The sequence below is a fragment of the Melanostigma gelatinosum genome (assembly GCF_949748355.1).
Source record: "Melanostigma gelatinosum genome assembly, chromosome: 7".
NCBI classification, from domain to species: domain Eukaryota; kingdom Metazoa; phylum Chordata; class Actinopteri; order Perciformes; family Zoarcidae; genus Melanostigma; species Melanostigma gelatinosum.
This window is the reverse complement of record NC_136640.1, coordinates 10,087,009-10,103,915: the sequence shown is the minus strand read 5'-3', so window position 1 is coordinate 10,103,915 and position 16,907 is coordinate 10,087,009. Positions and strand designations below refer to the sequence as shown.

At 42.3% G+C, this 16,907-nt stretch overlaps 1 protein-coding gene across 1 annotated transcript; it reads left to right on the top strand.

Annotated features, from left to right (window-relative positions):
• Window positions 1-1,278: 1,278 nt before the first annotated feature.
• Window positions 1,279-15,464, top strand: cwf19l2 (CWF19 like cell cycle control factor 2; the record flags this gene model as incomplete). The annotated part of the gene is made up of 19 exons (XM_079271668.1): window positions 1,279-1,371; window positions 2,698-2,808; window positions 3,250-3,372; window positions 3,671-3,781; window positions 4,026-4,145; window positions 4,274-4,361; window positions 5,447-5,565; window positions 6,195-6,879; window positions 7,089-7,335; window positions 8,618-8,726; window positions 9,614-9,715; window positions 11,051-11,179; window positions 11,639-11,776; window positions 13,601-13,813; window positions 14,052-14,168; window positions 14,277-14,432; window positions 14,537-14,617; window positions 14,736-14,837; window positions 15,164-15,464. The coding sequence occupies 19 exons, from the start codon at window positions 1,279-1,281 to the stop codon at window positions 15,302-15,304; spliced, it is 2,985 nt and encodes a 994-aa protein (XP_079127794.1). The 3' UTR covers window positions 15,305-15,464.
• Window positions 15,465-16,907: the final 1,443 nt, after the last annotated feature.

Genomic DNA, 16,907 nt, shown 5'->3' with positions numbered 1-16,907 from the left:
GGTGTCTTTTAGTGACAGTGGTTTATTGATTAAGGTGAAGCAGACTGTTCTGTGTGTTTGTGATAGAGATCATTTATAGTTTAATGCACAATCGTGTATTTGTGTGTAGTAGTGTTGTTGTTCGTGTATTGTTGAGTTTGTTGCCTGACATTTGGAGTGATAATCAGAATTTAAAGGTATCCCTCCCCCAGGTATAGCACATTGATTTAACAGATACAAGACATTTAAAATCTTCAGCTCACAGGAGTCAAGAGACATTTATACTGAAATAATAGCAATACTTCCTTCCCTGATGCATTGGTGATGTATGAGTGTGCTGAAAAAGGAATAATTCCAGGGAGAGATGTAGTGTTATATCCACAACCAAAAGTATGTAGGAGCCCACAGCATACAATATTTCAGACAATATTCAACTTTGGGGTAACAGTTTGGGAAAAAAATCCTTTCTGGTTTCAAAATGAGAATACTGGCATGCACAAAACAAGCAGTTTTTGTTTGTATTATTTGGTGTGGAAGAACTTGACTGGCCTCCACCCAACATCTGTGGTACAAACTGGGACAACGAGAGTTGAGGCTATTATAGGAACATATAAATGGTCATAGATTTGGAATAAGGTGTTCTGTATAATCTTGTAATTTTACCAGCCAGGCTATTTCTGTCTCTGCATATACAACATTTTAATTTACATGTTTGTCCATCCGTGAAGATCCTCTGAGATTCGTTTTTAGGAGTATTTGTGGTGTTTCTAAGGGTACAATTGAGGATGAAGGGTGTCTTATGTGGTATGCTGGTTCTACAGATTGCAACACCCTCTGAGGCAAATTCGTGATTTTGGGCTTTATAAATGGAAATGACTTGCCACAGATACCGGTAGGTGTAATGTTTCCCTACTAATAGCCATATCACATTGTCCGAAACTTTTTACCTGGCACATTTAGAAGCTGGTTCAAGCACATCCTGAGCTAAAACAGGATTTATTGATATTGTTTCCAACAGGTTTGCACATAATACAATGCCCATGTTCTGTATTAATGGGCAGAGGACAATAACCATCTCATCTCAATGTTTTACAAACATTTTTTAAGTGAGGTAAAAAGTAACTTGAAGTAATGCATAAACCAACCCAAGGAGGGCTGACTATTTTCCCCCCTTCCTACACTGAATATGATCAAATTAGTTCATGGTGCTGTGTTTTTGCACTACAACAACCACAAGTCAACGGTTGACGAAAACGGCGGCGCTTTACGACACTTAACAACACTATTTACGACAGTGTCATGGCGTCGCACGGAGTCAGTTTTGAGAGTACGAGCTACATCGAAGAACGAAAGGATAGTAAACGACAAGCACGAGAAGAGGTGATAGAAAAGGTAAGAACTGCAAACTTTGTAGCTAACAACCCCATCGTAATCTGAGGGTTAGCTTCATTGGCGGCTATTATTATTTTAATTATAGCCGTTTAGTCCGAACGCAAGCTAACAAAGCTAAGTAGGCGAACGGCTAGTTAACGCTACGAATGTGCTCAGTGGCTGAACACTATCCTTTTAGTAAAATTGTCCTTAACCGTGATATAAATTGGCATCTTTGCGTCTCTCTCCGACTTCCGGAGAGCTATCAGTACCTGTGTGCCTTCACATTAACCCGATAATCCCCGTGTCTGGACAGACGGATACTGTTAACCTGCAGGCAGGAAATTGCACCCTCAGGACAAACACTGCTGGGGCAAATAGGAGACCTGCGGCTGTGTTTTGTTTAGGTTTTATGTCAGGTCGTTGTAATCACACATGTACACAGGCATTTAATTGTACGTTATCTTTTTGTTTTAGCTGTGCAGCTGTGTTGGCATGACACACAGAGCAGATGATGCTCGCTGTGGATGAGCACTAAAGGTTGTAATCACATTATCCGCCCCGCTCATCTGTGCTTGAACTGGCCAAAGCAAAGAGCTCAGTTGGGTCTGATTCATTCTGATGTATTTGAAGAGGAATTTGCTCAATAATGGCTTAAGAACTCATCGTCATTACCAGTGCAGCCAAGGATGTAGTGTGTGCAGGTTTTAAGTCGTAAATGCTCAAATGTTTGCAAATCATAACTCGTATCGGCACTATCACTTCAAGTCAAGTACATTTTTAATGGGGCTTTGCAATCGGTACAGCATAGGACACCCTCTTGTCTTTTTTTGACCCTCACTTCGGATAAGGAAAACTCTTTAACAGGAAAGAGATGGAAGAGCAAATGAGGAGGGATCCAACTCCCAGGACAGACAGATGTGCAGTCGAAGTATTGCGTATAGAATAGACCAACATAATAACATTTCAAAGCAAATAATCCATATGACAAAATAATCCATAGAATGTGAACATATATGAGAAAAGTTGGATCCAGAAGGATGTAAAGCAGCTCCCAGGTGTCGCCAAAGAACTAGAGCCTGAGCCAAACTACCTCCTCTTCACCACATAACCTGGAAAGAGAACAGGCCTCACAAAATCACGGCAATGGGAATACTGTGTCGTTAATTACGCAATGAGACAAACGTCTCTGTCTGTGGACTTTATTCATCACTCGTATCAATAACTTCAGCCCAAAGTATCTGCTTAGAGAGACATGTCTGAAAATGTTGGTGCACCCTTACTTTGAACTGTTGTACTTATTTTCCTTTTTGAGTAATGCCTTTTTATTTCCTTTGTGTCATTCAGGCCAAGCAGCAGTATGAGAAGGAAGAGAGGAGGAAGGAGCTGAAGAGGCAGAGAGGCGAGGACACTTGGATGCTCCCTGAGATCAACCAGAGGCTGCAGGAGATAGAAGAAGTAAGATACAAAGGTTGTTTTTTTTCACTGTATTGCAAAAAAATCTTAGGCTAACTCCCCGCCAAGTCTCAACTGTATTGTACCTCAAAACACTAGTATTGTGTAATCGTATCAAACATTTATCAACGCTTTCACTGCCCTTATGATGTGGTATATTAAAGCAGTTATCCAATGTAGAATTGGGAAGATCTTGCTGAAATTGACTGGCTCAGTGCAGAGAATGTGTCATTCTTTAACCACAAGCTCGGTGGTTTGATCCCGAACTATGAGTGTAGTCAATCGTACTTTTGTGAAGCACACCCCTAGATGGAGACACATGGAGCAAAGAAGTTGTCCCTGCATACCGTGTGTGATAGAGGGCTGACTCTATGAATATATTGCATCATGATAAACAATAATGCAACCAATAAAAACGAAAAACTCAATTCATGGACTCTACAGGAGGGGTCTGCAAAGAGCAAGAAGAAGAAAGAGAAGAAATCTAAAAAGAAAAAGGAGAAAAAGAAGAAGACCAAGAAGGAGGAGAAGAAGACAGCAGAAGATGGCTCTAATGACAGCTCAGAGGTGTGTTAAGTTATTCTCCAGTTCGGGAATCCTTAAACAAGTTAACACCTGAATAGTGCAAGTTGATTCTACACTGGTACAATATTTTAAAATGATTTAAAGTTTAAATTTAGAATTCCTTACAAGACTACAAAGTCTTTATCACACAGGGATGGTGTTTGTTTTTATTTATTTAGCCTCAGGCCTCTTCCTTCATTTAGGAATTTTCCATTCTTTTGTTTTAATATGTTAATCTCTTGTTTTCCTTCCTCATCATCATTTTCCTCGCTCTCGCTCTCTCTCGCTCTCTCTGTGTCAGGACTCGGGGGATGAGTGGGTTGAGGCTCAAACACAAGCCGCTAAAGCCTGGCAGGTTCCCGATGAGTCCAAGCCTTCTGAGAGCAATCTCAACCCAGCGCAGAATGTCGAGGTAACTTCCTAACCTGGTCTCACACATACTGAATGCGTTTTTTTTTTTATCAGACAACACATAATAAATTCAATACTGAATAAAGGTAAATGGAGTCCAAGTGTCTGGAGGTAATACTGTATCTCGAGGTACATGCATTATTTGCTTCATCTAGTTTAGTACCAGACTTACTTACCACCCTAGATCTATGTATCTTTCTTTGTCTTTGTTTGACCTCCCACACTGACTTGTCTCTGTCCCTTAGAGAGACGAATGGATGACCTTTGACTTCCTGGCAATGAAAACCACGTCCACAGCAGAGAAGAGAGCTGTGAAGGACCGACTGAAAGAGGAGGAGAGGGCAAAGGCTCAGGCCATTGAACAGGTCTGTGTGTGTGTGTGTGTTTTATTTATTTATTTACTTATTGTTGTCCGCAGGGCGTTTTAGTCTGAACTTTTAGCATTTGCTCCCCTGATGTGCTTTTGACGTGTGTGTGTTTGTCGTTCCCTCAGGCTGGTTTGCACAAACTGGAGCTGAACCCGTACTGGAAAGATGGAGGAACCGGTCTGCCACCCGAGCAGATGGCTGCAGCTAAGAAAGGTAACAACAGAGATCAGTCGACTCTATTGACGCATTAGATACATTTTCCAGTTATGTAAAATGTACTAAAACCACGTCTTGGTCTCAGCACCTCCAGAATAAAGTTTCACTTCAGACTCTGTTGTACTCTTCATCCCGAATTTTCTCTCATTTCCTGTCCTGTCCTCCCTCTTCAAACATACTGGCTTAAGTACATTTTACACTTGACCAGTGCATGGATATATATACATATATATGAGAGTTATCTTTCTGTTGGTTGACCCAAAACTGTGAGCTTCAAAAAGGATTTGCGTAATTTTGTCACACGCTGTGTTAAGCTAAAAAAGCAAACGCAGGTCCACATATCTCTTATCTCTACACAGGAAGTACAGTTCCATCTAGAGTTGGCGTGGCCTCTCTGTTATAAGCTCTATTTTAACACTAACCTGACAGTGTTGGATGCACTTTGTTTTGCTCAAACAATAGTGTGTTCTCAAACACACTGAATCAGATACTTGACTTTCACCAGAGGCTTTGGGGCACTACACTCGTCACATTTTATCTTTCTGGGAAGTTTTATGAGCTGTTGTAGAAGAGTTTTGTTTCTTCTCTTCTTTTCTTTTCTTTTATTTCCTTGATCTGCCTTTCTTCTTTCTAATTCATCAGCATGGGATTTAACCTTTTTGGGGATTTTTCTTTCTGGATTTGATTTATTTTTTAGCTTCTCACAACATTAACTCATGTTCTTTCCCAATTCCTCCTCCTTTTGTAATTAACATTATTTTTAAATCATAACAGTCTTGTTATTAGATGACTTCTTGAACTGTTGGTACTGAATTTCAAGTTTTCAAGTGGCGTGATTGTTTACTGTCTCCTTTTTTCTTCATTTCTTCACATCTCTCTTTAGAATATCCTTTACTCATCATTGTGGTTTTAATCCATATCAAAAAATGAATCTGTATGATTTTATGAACTTAAGTTGAGAGACAAATTGTGGAAGACATTACTTACTCACTGGAGGCCCTGTATTACTTAAACGGCACAAACAAGTTGTGTTTTTGTATGCGCGTCTTTGTAACGTTTTCCTCTCCTCGCCTTGTTCCCAGGAGGCTCGGTTGTGAATGATGCTGGTCTGAGCTGGCTGAGGAAGAGCTACCAAAGGATGAAGGAGCAGGCAGAGAGGCAGCAGCGCAGCCTCAACGACGTGGTGTCCGAGAGATACGGAGTGAGAACTCGTGGCACATTGGCAGGGCTCCAATAGTCACATGCCCAATTTAGCAGGCACATGCAGTTACTCGGAAAAAAAAGCTAACAAATAGATGGCGCTTGCGTAATATCACTTTATTGTAAAGAGAGTTTTGGACTTAAAAACTTTGATTCATAGTTGCTCTGACTTGCATGCATTCACTCAAGGACACGCACAGGCACACATACCGGTACTTGCTCTCTGCTGTGGGAGGAATGTGTGTCTGGATACTTTGTTTTATTATTAATCGCTTTGCCGTCTGACATCACACAGTGCACAGTGTCCTTTGTTAAGTCACTTTTAGCAGTGTCAGCATTTGTGCCTCCAAGTGACAGCATAGAAACTGTCACTGTCAGAACATTGTGTGTGTGTGTGCTTTCTTTTTCTTTTTGTCAGAGCTCAGCCAGCCACAGCAGTGTGCCTCATTGGCGGTACTTCTAGCAAAACATAAACATCTTATATGCTGTCATTGTACCTTGTAATTTACAATGGTTTGACCTTCAATAAAGTGCCACATGTCACAGTTTGGACATTTGTTAAGATCTGAGCTGCAAAACCTGAGAATGTGTTCAAGATTTTCAATATGTCTTGTATTTCTCCTTCTACAGTCAATGGAGGAATTCCAGCAAAGACTTGCAGATGCTGAGAAAGCCGTGTACGGAGAGAGCAGAGGAGGAGGAGAAGGAGACAGAACAGCCAGAGGGGGGTGGAGGAAAGGCCAGAACGAGGCCAGAGAGAGGTGGAGGAGACGAGATGGAGAAGGGGCAGAGAGAGATCAGTGGAGAAGAAACGAAAGGGAGAGAGATTCCTCACCCACAGACAGAGAGAGATGCTATGCTGGTAGAGGAGAGGAGAGGGAGAGGGGAGGGTATCGAGGCAATCGAGACGGAGACAGTTTTAGAGAGAGGGAGAGGGGTGGAGAAAGAGAAGATGAAAGAGACAGTGAAATCGATAGAGACAGAGATGGAGGAAGGGAGAGGGATGGAGGAAGAAACAGAGGAAGAGATAGAGAGAGGGAAGGAGAAAGAGATGATGAAAGAGACAGTGAAAGCAATCGAGACAGACATAGAGGAAGGGAGAGGGATGGAGGAAGAGACAGAGGAAGAGATAGAGAGAAGGATGGAGAAAGAGATGATGAAAGAGACAGTGGAAGCGATAGAAATCGGGATAGTGAAAGAAATGGAGGAAGTGCTGCATCATCATCTGGGCAAAACTGGAGTCAGCGGCCTCCCTCTCTTGGGTCACTTAAAAGCCGCTTCCTCAAACCCTCAGAGGATCATGACCAAGGTGAAGGTGGGTTGATGTCGAGTTCTTTTCTGATTTGATGTTGGAATTAATTTCGACATATACCATCTATCAAATACCATGTGCTCCTTTTCTTCTAAATAGTCTTTAAAAGGAGCAACAACTGCTCAATTAATATCACAAATCAGGAAACACTACTTGAACATGCCGCGAGTCTTGGAAGCCTTAACATGCTTTGTGATTTCTTTCCTGTGCAGCTCCACAGCGCCGTCGTCGTCCTCCAGCGCAGCCGTCCTCAGGATTCCTGAAACCCAGCTCTGGCGACGAAGACTCTGGTCCACGTAATAGCAATAACATGCCAGCCTGGAAGAACAGCAGCAATCCTGCTCGGGAATCTGCCAGCTTTGAAAAACCCCAGCAGGAGAAAGAGAGGGATCCTGGGAAAAGTGTCACTGCTCCTCAAGACGGTCCGCATGGTGACAAAGCCGCCGTGACGACATCAAGGTTGGAAGCTTTTCGTTTTGTTGCCTTAAAAACATGGTTTCCTAATGATGTCGAACTCTATACATATATGTGTGTATGTATGTGTAGCACATATGTTGTATGAGTTTTTGCAGTATTTCCAATTTTAAAGCCAAAAATGCAGATATGGTGACTTTCAAAGTAAAACAAATCGTCTTTATGGATTGTGAATATATTCCTTATTTCTTGTGTAAGAAAAGTACAAGTACGGTATATTTAATCATCATGTCCTTTTGGCACATTATGTAGGTGTTTGGTTACAAGTTTTTGTCGTAAAGAGGTCTCACACACACGCACAACAAAAACTACGAATGGAACTTCAAGACCGTGCATAAAAGCATCAGTCAGTGTTTGGTCATGTTTATGTATTTACATTGCCAACCTCCTCAGAGACGTTCTCACTGTAATCCCTTCCATAAAACATGGCTGTCTCTTCACATATGTACTTGGTTAGTTCCAAGGGACCTACGAGGATCTGCTTTTTGACATTAGTCTTGATGTTCCCACAAAAACCCCTCTGCCTCTGAACTCATGTTATCTGCACTATTTCTGTCCTAAGAGCAGTCCGTGTGTCTAAAGCACTGTTTTTAGTAACAGACATTTAGACACACATATGCTCCTAACATAGTCCTCAGTCTTTAATCTAGTGCATTTCATGATGCTATATCTGCAACATACACAAACATTCTATCTGATTATAAGTGACATTGAACTGCAACAGTAAGTGGCACAGCAACTCTTCTAAACTGCGTCGCATGATTGCTGCATACACGTTTTCCTACGTTCATGGCAACCCAGCACACAGCGCCGTTGTAGGCCAGCTGTCGGGGCGTCACTGCTTTGTAAAGCCTTCTATTAGTTGTTCCGTGTTTTGCCTAATTAGGCTAAGTTGCATAGCATGAAATGAGTCCGCAGAATGAAACGAGGCTATGAGAAGGGTAATAGCCTAGAACGATCCTTCCCAGGCTGCTGTTCAGATCCTCCGAGGCAGGGCTGTAATGATCTCTGGATGAGAGCTCACAAGAAGACAACTAAATGGTTTGAATTTAAAAAGCTACACAAATAAGTTCCTCATTAGAGGGGTTAGGATTACTAATAGGGTAGAATGTTAGTCATAAAATCCTGTTTTGGGGGAGATCTGTAGGAAAAGAGATGGGGAGGTGCTGAACAAGAGGACACTATATTACAAGGTTTGTCTAAAATGTCCTTTTCTACTTGCTGGTTTTGGTCTGGTCTTCAAAATCTCCTCTTCATGTTTTCTTAGGAGTGAGAGTGACAGTGAGGAGGAAGAGGAGGAGCTTCCACCGCTGTCAGAGGACGAGATGAACAAACTGGGAGCCAAACTGGTGAAGGCGGAACTTATGGGCAACACGGTGAGATTGGTTATGTCACTGTATCGGGCTGAATATGAGACAACTCTGATTATAAGACGACTCGCCCCTTTTCCAAAAACATATTTTTTTTAAAAGATGGGAAGCAATTTGTAAGCTTCGTGCTGTTTGTGAAAGTGTCCCGGAGGTACTGTCATTCCTAGGAGAAGATCTCCCGTAAAAGTGAATCATAAGTTACTTCCGTTAAAGCAGGACATAAATCCCACATTTGTGGAGCTGGTCTACAGCATTTGTGGAGCTGGTGTGTGTACAGTTGTACACACACTCAGACAGGCATTTCTTTACTGGCTGTTGCCATTTTGTTTTCGGTGTGGGAGACTCTGCCAGCTCGTTTTCACGCACCAGGAATTCATTTCCATGCAACACGAGTCGTCATAATCTCCTGAAGGTTAAACTGGGCTAAATGAACACTTTTAGGACTGACCAACTCGCAAAGACACATTGTAACTTTTAATGAAGAAACTTTGCTAGCTCAGCAACATTAAGGCTACAAACAACCCATAATCCAACACTCCCTTGATTACATGTTATGTACTTTATGAACCGGTACTGTCTAGTCCTTTTTTAAATCTACTGATCACTTTAATTATAGGCGTGGGATACAAGCATTTAAAGATACTAATCACACATATGTGTCACAGATAACATTCACAGTACGGTACATTTATATTATTTTGTAGAATTAAAAAAAAAAGAAAGAAAAAAAACTGCTTGTCTGTTTTTAAACAGGAAAAAAGGTCAAGAAGGCCTCTTTATTATGCTCTTAGATTTTTCCTTTAAGACTGTGTAAACACATTGTGTGCTCAAAAAACCCTGTACACAACGATATTGACTGATTCTAGTGTTGTGTGTGCGTGTCTATGTTTCAGGCCATGGTTGAAAAGCTGAGATCACAGCTGGACGCGGCACACAAAGCCAAAGAGAACTACGCCGCCCGAAAGCAGCTACAAGAAGAGGCTAAATCAAAGCAGGTCTGTAAATGCGATATGTACCGTAAGTCGTCTTGCACATTCATTGTCGCAGTCTTTGTAGAACACACTCACACACACACAGCAGGTTGCAGCAGCATCCATCTCTCTCACTGTACAAGTGAGGAAAAGTGCCTCATACTTGTCTTCAGATGAAACCAAACCCTCTGCTGTTATTACGTCTGACTGCTTTTAACAGGAGTTTGTTTGTCTGAAGTCTCTTTGCTGCTCTGCGCTCATGTCTTGCTGCCCTCATGGAAAAAGGCTCCTGCTTGGCATTTCAGCAGACCCTCTAATGGGGAAACCAATGTCTGCCAGTGTGCTGACGACACTCTCCTACCAGGGGTCGTTCAGATAGTGCCCCCCGGTGTTATGTGTGTGAGAGGAAGACAGTAGAGATTATATGTGCCATCCTGTCTGCGTCTGTACAACGGGCAATTAACAGAGCAATGGCAGTGCCCTGACACCTCAGCACTGCTTTATCGCCTGTACACACACAGTAATAAACGTAGGTCTATCTCCGACAAGAGCAGACTCCTGACAACTTTATAAACACATGGAAAGCAGGCTGTGATTATTTCTATAGACCGTACAGTATATCATCATGTGAAAGTTAGGCCAGGTTCATCCCCTCTAAAGCGGTCCTGTCCAAATTAAAAGAAGTGTGAAATCCCTCCGAAACATTTCTGGGAAAATATAATAACTCTTGGGCTTTAGTGCACTCATCAGCTGAGAGGTGCTTCAGCACTAGAGATGGAGTGCTGTTGATTTGCACTCTTTAGAGATCCTTCCGATCAGTCTTGTTATAGAAGACTTCTGGCTTGTCTTCGCCATTCAGTGTTTTGACTCGTGCTGGCTGTCGGGCTCATATTTTCACTGCGGAGCCTTGAGCGGGAAAATATTCTCTTCTATCGTTTTGTTTCTGACAGTCCAGTTTAAATGTCTTGTGACCGCCTCCTATCCTCTCCGCTGCTCCCCACCGTGTTCTTGTTTCTGGGCTGTCTGTCTCGACCTGTCAGGTCGAACTCCAGTCTTTGTGCAACTCAGACTTCAGCTCCTCAAAACTTTTTTTGATCTTTTGTAAAACACAGACCTGTGTTGAGCGCTGAAGATTGGCACTGAAGCAGCAGTTTTATGACATCATTCTACCACTAAAGTTTGAGCAGAAGTCAGAAAACGCACCACTCTTTAATTAAAAGTGCCCTCTATAACTTAGCTCTCAAACGTATTTGTCTTCACGGAGGATCTTTAACTTTTCAACTCTTTGGAATTGATAGAAAATCAAAATGTAATCAAAAGCATAATGACCTGGATGTGTTTTTTTTTTATTTTTTAAAGGCCACAGGTCGCACCAGTGAAGACCAGGAAGTCCTGCTGTTCAGAACAGACCAATCAGGTCGTGCCTGGCCAGTCAATAACTCCTCTGGACCCCAGGAACCCCACGGGGGCCGACGGAAGAAGAACAAGGTAAAGAGAGAGGGATGACTGTCCATGACTGAAATGTAGACCACAGACAGAGAATCCTGTACATTGTTGCAACTAGAACACAGAGGTTTGTGTCCTGCTATTTGTTCCATGTTGTTTGGTATTCATCAGCGTGTGTAGCAGAGCAGGAATATCACCTGTATTGTAAACAAAGCTCTCTGTTCCACTCTCAGTTGTTGGTTATTTTATGAAGTGGCCCAGATTGCCATACCGTCTGTCTTCATCATGATCAGCATCTCACTTCGTTCATTTCTTTCTCATTCCTCCTTTTTCACGGGTATGATGTTTCTGCGTCTGTGATTTGAATGGCTTTAAAGATTTTCCCTTTTTTGACATTCGGCACCCAAATTTCCAGTGTATTTTCATGTTCGCCACCTCGTCTCTTCCTGCCCCCCTTTTTTTTTCTCACATTCCCCTCTCTCTCTTTCCCCCTCTCATCAGATTGAGACCCATGTTGACGGGGAGCGTGTGCGCTACTTCCAGGACGATGACAATGTGGGTCTGAAGGAGATGGTGAGGAGGGAGAAGATGAGCTCTGCACAGGATCAGAACGCCCTCTACGCTCGCATGGCTTCCAAGGTATGAAAATGTTAAAGTTAAACGTTTAATAGTGAGCTCAACTTATTTGAAATAGACGTATGGCTTTCGTCAGTTGTTGCAGTCGCTCATACCTAATATGGGTTCAAGTGTCTCCAGATCACCGTCTGTATTTAAAAGATCATCATTCGCTTGGTTCGTAAGTTATTTTATAGTCAAATTATAAAGCCTATTTTATGAACTATTAACTTTTAATAAAGTATTACTTAAATGATGTAATAGAAGGAAGTAGATCTTGGACTGATTAGATCAGCTGTACCTGAGAACCTGTTAAACACAACACCATGTTGCTCCCCCAAATACATACTGAAGGTTCCATTGTTTGACAAATTAAATTTGGGAAATGGATTACTCATCCCAACTGCAGGGATGTAAACAAAGATAGATGAAGGCAGACAGAAATATGGCAGGGTAAAGGTACAAATCGACAAAATCTATGCGTGTTTATGTGAAGGATTACCTCGAGGATAGATGTTTAGGATTTGTTCTGTCAGATCTGTATGCATCTGGTTCTGTGTTGTTATCCATTCTTCTCCATCCACTAGTTATTACTTGTCTCTCTCTCTCTCTCGCGCGCTCTCGCTCTCGTTGGGAGGAGTTGCTATTGCAATAAAAAAAAAAAGACAAAATGCTTTAGCGCTCTCCATGTTTTCCCTTTCTTTGACTTCCTCTTCACTCACTCACTCACGCAGTCACAATTACTCGCCCTCACTCATGTATTCATTACACATGCATGCGTATAAAAATACACACACACACACACACACACACACATTCTGCACCTACAAAGAGTGACACTAAAAATACATCTACAGTTACCATGGCAGGGCTTCTATAAATACCAGTTTCATCCATCGGTCAGAGACGGAGTCTGTTAGCAGACGAGCATTGTCTGGAGATGTAATGTAGTGTATTTTCAAACAGAATATGAGAAGTGGACCAGACACATGTCGACCCCTTCTACTCGCTGAATTCATAATCTATCATTTAAATTACATCAAGAATGTGTCAATTTATCATTAGCTAAGACATAAATAAAATAAATCATCAACAGTGGAACTGTTTTATGTGTGTTGTCTCTTGTACAAATGTAGCATGTGCTGCTACACACTTAAGTGCAGTCCTTTGCACACACTCACTCCTACACACACACACACACACACACACACACACACACACAAACGCACACATTCCCGCCCACGCTGTCACTAAACTAATCCAATTTTCACTCTCACACACTCACTCCTACACAGCGAGTCATGCACACACACTTCAGCCACGCTCGCCCATGCACAACCATTCCAACCTGTTGCCCGGTCGCCATGGCGACAGGACTCGGACGTAGACACACACCGGGGTCGATACTCGGCATCCTGCCTCACACTGTACACGCGCGCACACACACACACACACACGCACACCAGAGACCAACTCGCATACGGGGCAAGTAGGACGGACGGTCCTATTGCGTCAGCGCCTACAGACACCAGTTAATTAATGAAGATAGAACCAGTTTATAAGGACAGATGATGACTTTGTACCCTGTTTTATGAAGTGTTAGTGCTGAAAGCTTTTTGTTTTAAGCCTGACATGAAGTGACAACTACATATAGTCACTGTATCAATAGAACCTGTCCATAATTTGCTTAAGTATACCACATATATATATATATATATATATACTTTAGAGTGTATTCTGTACCAGATTTGGCCAAGAATGTTCACCTTCCTGTTTAACTCTTCTCCGTTGTCTCCTCTGTTGTCCCTGTCGTCTCCACCACCACTTCTACTCCACTCCTTTCTCCAGATGATGGGGAAGACGGACGGTGACAACTACACGCTGGATGACATGTTTGTGTCGAGTGCAGCGCAGCGGGAGGGCGAGGGGAAGGAGGAGGAGAGGATGAGGGGCAAAGCCATCGGGGAGAGTCGGAGGCTGGCTGCCTCCATGGAGAAATGCCAGCACTGCTTCAGCAGCCAAGAGCTCCAGAAGCACCTCATAGTGGCAATAGGGAGCAAGGTAGGGGGTCCTGAATACAGAATGGTTTTGGTCAGTCAACAATTTAAAGATAGTCTTTTGTCAAGCAAAAATGCAAATCATTCACTTGTTCATGCTTCTCAAATATGACCATATGCAGGTTTTCTCCTTGAAATGGGTTTAATCTGCCGGTCTGAAAAAAGAAAAAGGCACATAGAAGAATCTCTAGATTAATTGATGCATTACTAAATTGTGTGTGTGTTCTCCATCTTGTGTCCAGGTGTACTTGAGCGTGCCTGCGGGAGTGTCGATGTCAGAGGGCCACTGTCGAATCTGTCCACTCCAGCATCACTGCTCTGCCACCGGATTGGACGAGGACGTGTGGTCAGAAATGCAGGTTAGCCAGTCAGCGCTCAAAGACTAAAAGGGACAACTTCCAATGTCAGTGTTTACCTCAAACAAGAACGATTAAAATGTAATGGAGTTGTTGCTCTGGCGTTCTCAGCTGTTCCGGCGTACTTTGGTGCGAATGCTCGAGTCCCAGGAGCTGGACTGTGTGTTCATGGAGACGCACATGAACCCACGCAGAAGACAACATATGGTCTTGGAGTGTATCCCACTACCCCGAGAACTGGGCGATATGGCACCTATATACTTTAAGGTCTGTAAATGTTTGTGTTGACTCTCGTCAAGTTCATTTTGTCAAGTTGTACACTGGAAATTGAGTATTGTAGGGCGAGGTATTGAGTTGTTGTGTGCCTTCAGAAAGCTATAATGGAGTGTGATGAGGAATGGTCCATGAACAAGAAGGTCGTCGACCTCTCTTCGAAAGACATCCGCCACGCTGTAAGCCCGCTTCATTCGTCTTTGCCTCCCGTCTGTTATTTCTGTAATATTTCTGGTTTTGTCTGATTCTTGTACTCCTTGTTAATTGTTGGTACTTGTTTCGTTTGATGCCTCTTAGGTTCCTCGAGGTCTGCCCTATTTTGCTGTTGACTTTGGACTCCAGGGAGGGTTCGCTCACGTCATTGAAAATGAACAGAAATTCCCCCATTACTTTGGCAAGGTTGGTGTGTGCATTGAGACTGGTTTAGCTAGTAGAAGACACTCCTTTAGTTCCAGGATTCTATACAATGTAACTAAACATGTGTGACTCTGGGTCACAGCTACAACTGGTTTGATAAAAGTGCATTAATGACGTGTGACAAATGCAGACGTACATTTTGCCTACATTAGCTATACCTCTAGCATTATGCCAATGTTGTTTCAAATGAACATCGTAAGGAGTTTATTCTTTATTTGAGAGTCACCTTTTTTATGCAATAACAAATTTATTCTAGTTAGTTTTACAGCAATATTTCAACATGACCAAATCCCTCTTTCCCCTCACAGGAAGTGGTCGGAGGCATGATGGACTTGGAGCCGCGACGCTGGAGGAAGTTGATCAGAGAGAACTTTGATGACCAGAGGAAAAAAGTCCTTCAGTTTGCACAGTGGTGGAAACCGTACGACTGCACCAAGACTGAGGGCTAGCTGGACACACTCTGAGGGGTTTATACTTTGCTAAGTAGTGAAGATTACACACACACACACACACACACACACACACACACACACACACTGTGGTGCAGACACTGTCGCACCTACTTATTCAGAATTTGATGTAAAGTTCCTATTAAAATGTTTAATATTAAACGGTTTTAATCAAATAAATAAATTAATGAAACAACCTTGATTCATGTATTTGTTGTTATTTGTATGTTGCATAACCAAACATAACATCACACATGCCAGAAGGCCTAAACACTGATTTGTGTGTACTCTTTGAAGGTATTTCAGTATCAAATAAGACTCTAGGGGAGGTTTTTGTCTTATTTAGTTCTTTTGAGCTGGGTTGGTGGGTTGTGGAACATCTATGAAGCAGTTTCTGGCACCAAAGACCTGAGTTGGAGTCGTGTCTCTGTCAAAAGCTCATTTTTTTTTTAAGCTTTTCTTTCCAGTACTGACCCTCCTTGCTCTCCAGCCCTGTTCTTACTCTGTGGCCTCATGATCCTTTGCAGCTGTCTCTTTATTCTAAGAGGTTTCAGTGTCATCACATCCACATGTGCAAGTGTATACATCAATCAGCCACCTTGCCCTGACATGCAACCTCATCTTTTTCAGCTATTTGCTCTCTAATTAGCTCGTCACTTCAGAGACCAATCTCATTTCCAGGTGTCATCTCAGACACCATGTGGTGCATGGGTGCAGCTGGTTAGTGCTGAATTTGTCTTTTGTTGCAGTACTCGTACATATGTTGTCACAAGGAGAAAAATATTCAGGATCAGGTTTTCTCTCTCTTGCAGAGAGCTCTAAAAGAAACACTCTGAGAGTCTAAATAGATCCCATGGGTCGACTGTTTTCAGTCATTTTTTATTTATGTAGGATAAACATCATTTGTGGTATATTTTAAACCCCCTGTGAGCATCTGTCTCGTTACAATTTCATGACTTTCTCCTTGTGATTGGAATATAGAAATGGGAAAGTATTCTAACTTTCATGTAAGGAAGAGGGACATCACCCTGCAATGTTTCAATCCATAGTAGTGAAATAATGTCTCCTGTAGTCTCTTGAACACATTTATCACTTTGGCCATTTCATTTATAATGTAACAGTTTGCATTAATTTCACGTCACATTGAACAAGGGTGTATGCTAAAAGTAAACTTTTAAATCATTATTGTAGCGTCACCTTGGTTTCACTGTAAAGATCAGCAGGCCGTGGCTGCCATAGTATTTTTGCTGCTCGGCAGTCAACGGACTGTGGTTTATTTATTGTTCATTGAGTATGATGTAACCGCCAAAAATAAATCCCACAGTCAAAATGTGTCTTCAAAGGTTCGATCATAATGTGATCATTTTAACTGAATCCATAATGCAGTTTTTATTGTAACACCACAACAAGCAATTTTCTACTCTTTCACCTGATTTGTACCTTTTGAAACCGTCCCGTGGGACAGTGCAGCATCTTATTTATATGAGGCAAGTGACAGAGAGGTTCATGGTTAAAAGCAGCAGAGTGGCCTGGGGTGATATATGGTTATGGCCAATTAGATTGGCTGGGGGGCAGATTTATGACCGAGACAGACATTTCTCTC